Source organism: Cariama cristata, unplaced genomic scaffold (genome assembly GCF_000690535.1).
Source record: "Cariama cristata isolate BGI_N322 unplaced genomic scaffold, ASM69053v1 scaffold45956, whole genome shotgun sequence".
Taxonomy (NCBI): Eukaryota; Metazoa; Chordata; class Aves; order Cariamiformes; family Cariamidae; genus Cariama; species Cariama cristata.
Genome location: NW_009623552.1, coordinates 7,737 through 12,948, shown reverse-complemented (window position 1 = coordinate 12,948; position 5,212 = coordinate 7,737). Strand labels below are relative to the sequence as shown.

Sequence of the window (5,212 nt, the reverse complement as noted above, 5' to 3'; positions counted from 1 at the left end):
AGGTAAAGAGAAGGGCACTGAGGTCCGTGTGAACCTGAGGACTACGTGAACCTGGAACTGAAAGCCAGAAAAGGGTCGGGGGACATCCTTTAAAGTGCAAAATGAAGGAGCAATTCAAGGGGATTAGCCATGAGAAGAGAAAATCATGAAAGCTAGAGGAGGGCTTTCCTCCTAAAATTTGTAAAGAATAAAAATTCTCTTAATATTTTAAGAGAAAGCTACAGTTGGTAGTGTCAAAGGTAGCTGACAGGCCACAGAGGCTGAAGTGATGATGGCTGTGAACTCTGGTTGTGCAGAAGTTTTTATTGAGAATGGGAAGGAGTAGCCACCACCTTGGCCTAAGCCTGTGGATGTGTGGGAGTGTTCAGAGGGGCTCTAAGCTACCATGGTAGGGACTGAACTACTGGGGAACGGTACTAAAGAAAGACGCTTCTAGTGCAATACTAGGTGTGAAGTTTAATTCCATGACCTACAGGTTTAGCTTGTGGTTCTGACTCGGAGCTGGCCTGTCTGTCTCTCCGCCCTGGAACTGAGCTGCAAGTTTTCCAATACTTGAAATGTCGGTTGGATACAGTGCGGTGATGGTGGGAGGTCCTCTTTGCAAGGTCCTTTTCCAGCCTTGCCTGCACTGGAAACCCTGTGTTCTCAGCAACCCCTTTGACTGGCTGCTTTCTCCATTTCTTGAAGAGAAGTACCAACAGAGTTCTCTTTTGTCACTGAGACTCAAGTGGAAATTTTCACTGCGGGGGTGGGGGGGGAGAGAGAGAGAGAGATCTCGAATGTATAAGAGGAGACTATCTGTGTGGGGCTTTGGGCTTTTTAGGTCACTCCTCTGCTGTTTGGCTTTGGTAGAGGCCGTGCGGCAGTGGTAAAACTGTTGTTGATTTCAGAGTAGAAACAGGCTAACACTGAACAGTCATTCGTGGAAAGAGACTGTACGGGTTTTGGAACAAGGAACATCCTTTTATGTACTTTGTGTATTTGTGCAGTGCCTGGAAAAGTGCCCTGGCCCATGACTGAATTTCATGAGCACGATCTCAGTGCAAAGAATGATTAATTTCCTTTTACATGTACTTTGTCCCCTTTTTTCTATCACTGTGTCTTTCCAAGAGGAGCTGACTGAACTCCACGATTGTTTTGAGACCACTAAAAGCTGAAATTCTCATTTGTTGAGAATGACCTGAGAACCCAAGGTCAACCCCGTAGCAATGGCAGCAAGACTCTTGACCACAGCCTAATTGAGAAAGATTTTCCAATCATAATGTTATTTGTAGCTGGACAGATTCCTGGAATGGGAGATTTCTTAGAGAGTTGAGGCTTTGTTCTACTAAGATGAGAGAGAGATGCGGAGTTTTGTCGTGTTAAAGCAGGGACAGGTGATTCACGATGCAATATTTTGTGTAAGTGGTTTGTTAATTACCAGTCAGTATGAGAAAGGGATCTAGGACATGAGAACTTTTGGGGGAGTATATTTTACAGAGGTTATTGTCACATAACCTCTGCTGGTACGTAACTCGGTGTAAATCAGTTGGCTTTGTTTATATTGAAATTTGATAAAGCTCTTGTTTTTAATTAAGTTTTAGTAACTGAATTAATTTTAAATTAAAATGAGTTTGTTTATGGCTGTAATAGACCTTATTTCACATAGCATTTAAAAGAGAATTAATGTATGTATTCTATCACTACGTTAACATGACAGGTACTTTATGTAGCTGAATGCTGGTTTTGGTGGCTACCTAACAGTTTTCCAATTATTTTTATGCAGGAGTTTATATTGAAGAAGTCTTAAATAAATGGAAAGGAGACTATGAAAAACTGGAACATAACCACACTTACATACAGTGGTTGGTCACTTACTGCCTATTTCTGTTTCAAAGCATTAATTTGATTAAGTGTTCATATACTGTGAGCTGTAATGCGCTTTTTCTTTTGACAGGCTTTTCCCACTGAGGGAACAAGGTCTGAACTTCTATGCTAAAGAATTAACTACATATGAAATTGAGGTAATACAAATTAAGCTCAATACAAACCGTCACACTAATTTTGATACATAACTGCTTTTTGTTATGTAGAGTTGTTCTATACAATGCAGAAGTAATTGCTTTAGTGGCACTTAGAATTTTGGGCATATTCTTTGTTTATTAGGAATTCAAGAAAACAAAAGAAGCAATTAGAAGATTCCTTTTGGCTTACAAAATGATGTTGGAGTTTTTTGGAATAAAACTAATTGATAAAACTGGAAATGTAGCACGAGCTGGTAACTGGCAAGAAAGATTTCAGCATTTGAATGAGTAAGTAATGACATGCACTCCACTCTCTAGAATTGCCATAGAATCTCTTTAGCCTTTTGTTTTCTAGAGAAAGGGAAGATATATTTTCCAAAGATTGCCGGAAAAAAAGAGAAAAAGAAATAGTCAGTGACTGGTTTGTGTCTGTATGCGTACGTTCCTCCTTCCCCTTTTTTGATTGTGCGTCTCACCCATTAGCAGTCTAACTGGCATCATTGAATTCGTTGAAAATACAACTTCAGGTGATGCTGAAGAAGATCACAGTTCCAAATTAATTTGTTTGTCATGCGACTGAATGCATTTTCACTTGATCCCAAAGCACTGCCTCTCAGTTGGAAAGAACAAGTGGCTTATCTTTGTATTCACATTTGGGTTTGAGATAAATCAGATTTTCCACACCTGTATGGAAGCTAAATAACAAGATTTCCATCCCTCCTCAAAACATGAAATATTATGTATTTACTTCTTTTTAATTGCAGTGCTTAATGAGTGTCTAAACCTCTCCAGTTAAGTCAAACTTTAGCCCAACTTTCAGCAAATTACATCTGTTGCTTTTCATCGGCACTGTGTGGAGCGTAAGTTTGCAGTGAATTAACGCGGATTAATTGTATCAAAATCTCTTCTCAGATCTTGTGATCACTTGCCTAATACCTCTGACCTTAAAGCTGAAGATTATTTTCTTGTGGTATCTTGTTCTCCTGTCCAAATGAAAGCTTGTAGGTAGAATTGCTGATGGATAATTTTGGGTGAATAATGGGAACAATTTGTTACTAATTTTACTTAAATATTATATGAGCCAATATGGGTGTGGGCTCAGACTCAGGCCACAGATAAAACAGGGTTTCAGGAAGCCCAGATGTTATTCACTGCACTTTTTTACTCTGTAGTTCCTATATTCTCACCAGTGAGCAGCTACACAGTTTTAAGTCAGGAATTGGGACTCTTTTTACCTAATTTTAGCCATCTAAAATGTAGGCGTTTAGGTTTTACTGTTTACTTAGGTGTACTTTATGAAGGAAGGAGCTCTTCACAAGCACTTCCAGAAGATAGTTTGTTCCACTGATCTTCTTAGGACAGTGGGACTTACTCTCCGGAGGCACCTGTTGTTCTCCCAGCGCTGGTGGTATCCGAAGGGCAGGTAGCTGGTCTGGACTGGAGACCCCGCTTTCAAATGGCTGAAGTGCAATGAATCCTGTTCTGTAGCTGTATTACTGCAATATGCTACAAAACTCATCTTTTATAAAATGACTGGGTTTTCTCCTCAGAATACATACAGCAGAAGGAATCAGAATCAGTACACACTTTGATTTTATTTTTTTTTTGGTCTGTTGCCTCGGTGCGTTTTACAGACGCTAATTTTCACTCAAAATATCCTAGCAAAGGAGGTGCTAGCAAGCTTCAGCAGCTGTGAGAAATTAAAGCACAGGAAGCCTGAAGTACACACCTGGAGTGATAAAAAGGAGTGAGGAATTGCAATTCCAGTTCTGTATCTGTGAGGTGGGGTTTTTTTCTGATTCAATGGAATTTTTTTACCCTTTTCTTCCAAAGGTCTCAACACAACTACTTGAGAATCACTCGAATTCTGAAAAGCCTTGGCGAGCTTGGATATGAGAGTTTCAAATCTCCCCTGGTAAAATTCATTCTCCATGAAGCTCTTGTGGAAGATACCATTCCCAACATTAAGCAAAGTGCTCTAGAATATTTTGTGTATACTATCAGAGACCGAAGAGAAAGGAGGAAACTCCTGAGATTTGCCCAGCAACATTATATGCCCTCAGAGCATTTTATCTGGGGACCCCCAAGAAAACAGAAGATGGAGGGAAGCAAAGCAAATAAAAAGCCAGCATCTCCAATTTCTATTCACAATAGTTATATTTCTAAGCATAAGAAACCAAAAGAGCCTAAGAATACATCGGCGAGTGGAAGCGCAGCTGGTAAAACAACTGAAGAAAGAAAGGTAGAACTCACAAAAAACGGGGAAGAAAATGACCAGGATGAACAAGAAATGAATTGTGACGCTGTCAGGCAGAACAGCAGTGAAAAGAGCAGTGATACTGATACTGCCCAGCTTTCGAAATCAGAGGGAATTCATGATACTTCAGACAGAAAGGAGGATGCTTCTCCTTCCAAAAAAGATGATGAAAATCTGAACAATGACTGTGGAAATCACCCGGGCACCATAGGGGAAGATTTATGTGACTCTGACAGATCTTCAAATAACATGTCAGCAGATCTACAAGATAACCTTGATAAGGATACGCTTTCAGGGGGGACCACCACAAAAAACAAGGAGGAGCTCAAATCATGAGTCTGAGGTTAAAAACCATTATGTTTCGTGTTGAATGAAGCAATTTATTCATTGCTCCTTCATTTTGGATGAAATTTCCATCTAGTATAGTATAAAATGTTCATGAGACTATGCTTGTTGAGAACGCATCAGATTAGGCTTCTGTTAGCTTAATGAATTTTATTTTTTTCAACCTCAGTTTATCAGCAGTCAACCAGGTGTGGCTCTTTAAAACAATCATGTATATTTGAAGTACTCAAAGCTAAGAAATTCATTATCTTTTCCAGACAGATTGCATAAAAAAGCTTATCTATTTTTTTTACCATTAAATTAATCCTTTTTTTTCTTTTCTTTTTTTAAAAAAAGAGCATAACTTATTAGAAAGCCTGGGAACAGCAGAATTTTTAAGTTTCTCTTAATATGCTTTAAGTGGTGATTTCCTTTTATGAAATGACTAGAAATTATTTCAAAAGCACAGTTTTTTTCCCTAGTGGCTATTTTTTTTTTAGGAACAATGTTCATGTTTAACAGCAGTATTTGCACAGCATCTTTTACCTTAGAGATTAGCATCCTTGTCGGAGACACTTAGTAACGGATATCAAAATGTGCTGTGCAGCTGGGTATCACTGTACATTGA

General features: G+C 39.1%; 1 protein-coding gene across 1 annotated transcript in view; it reads left to right on the top strand.

Moving 5' to 3' along the window:
- The window catches only part of LOC104163678 (opioid growth factor receptor-like protein 1), a gene marked incomplete at its 5' end in the record, with an annotated part of 6,769 nt that extends 2,173 nt beyond the window's left edge, over window positions 1–4,596 (top strand). Inside the window, 4 exons of the mRNA XM_009702762.1 lie at window positions 1,766–1,844; window positions 1,937–2,003; window positions 2,146–2,291; window positions 3,837–4,596. Coding sequence (XP_009701064.1) covers window positions 1,766–1,844; window positions 1,937–2,003; window positions 2,146–2,291; window positions 3,837–4,596 — 1,052 coding nt within the window. The remainder of the gene's footprint in view (window positions 1–1,765; window positions 1,845–1,936; window positions 2,004–2,145; window positions 2,292–3,836) is intronic.
- Window positions 4,597–5,212: the final 616 nt, after the last annotated feature.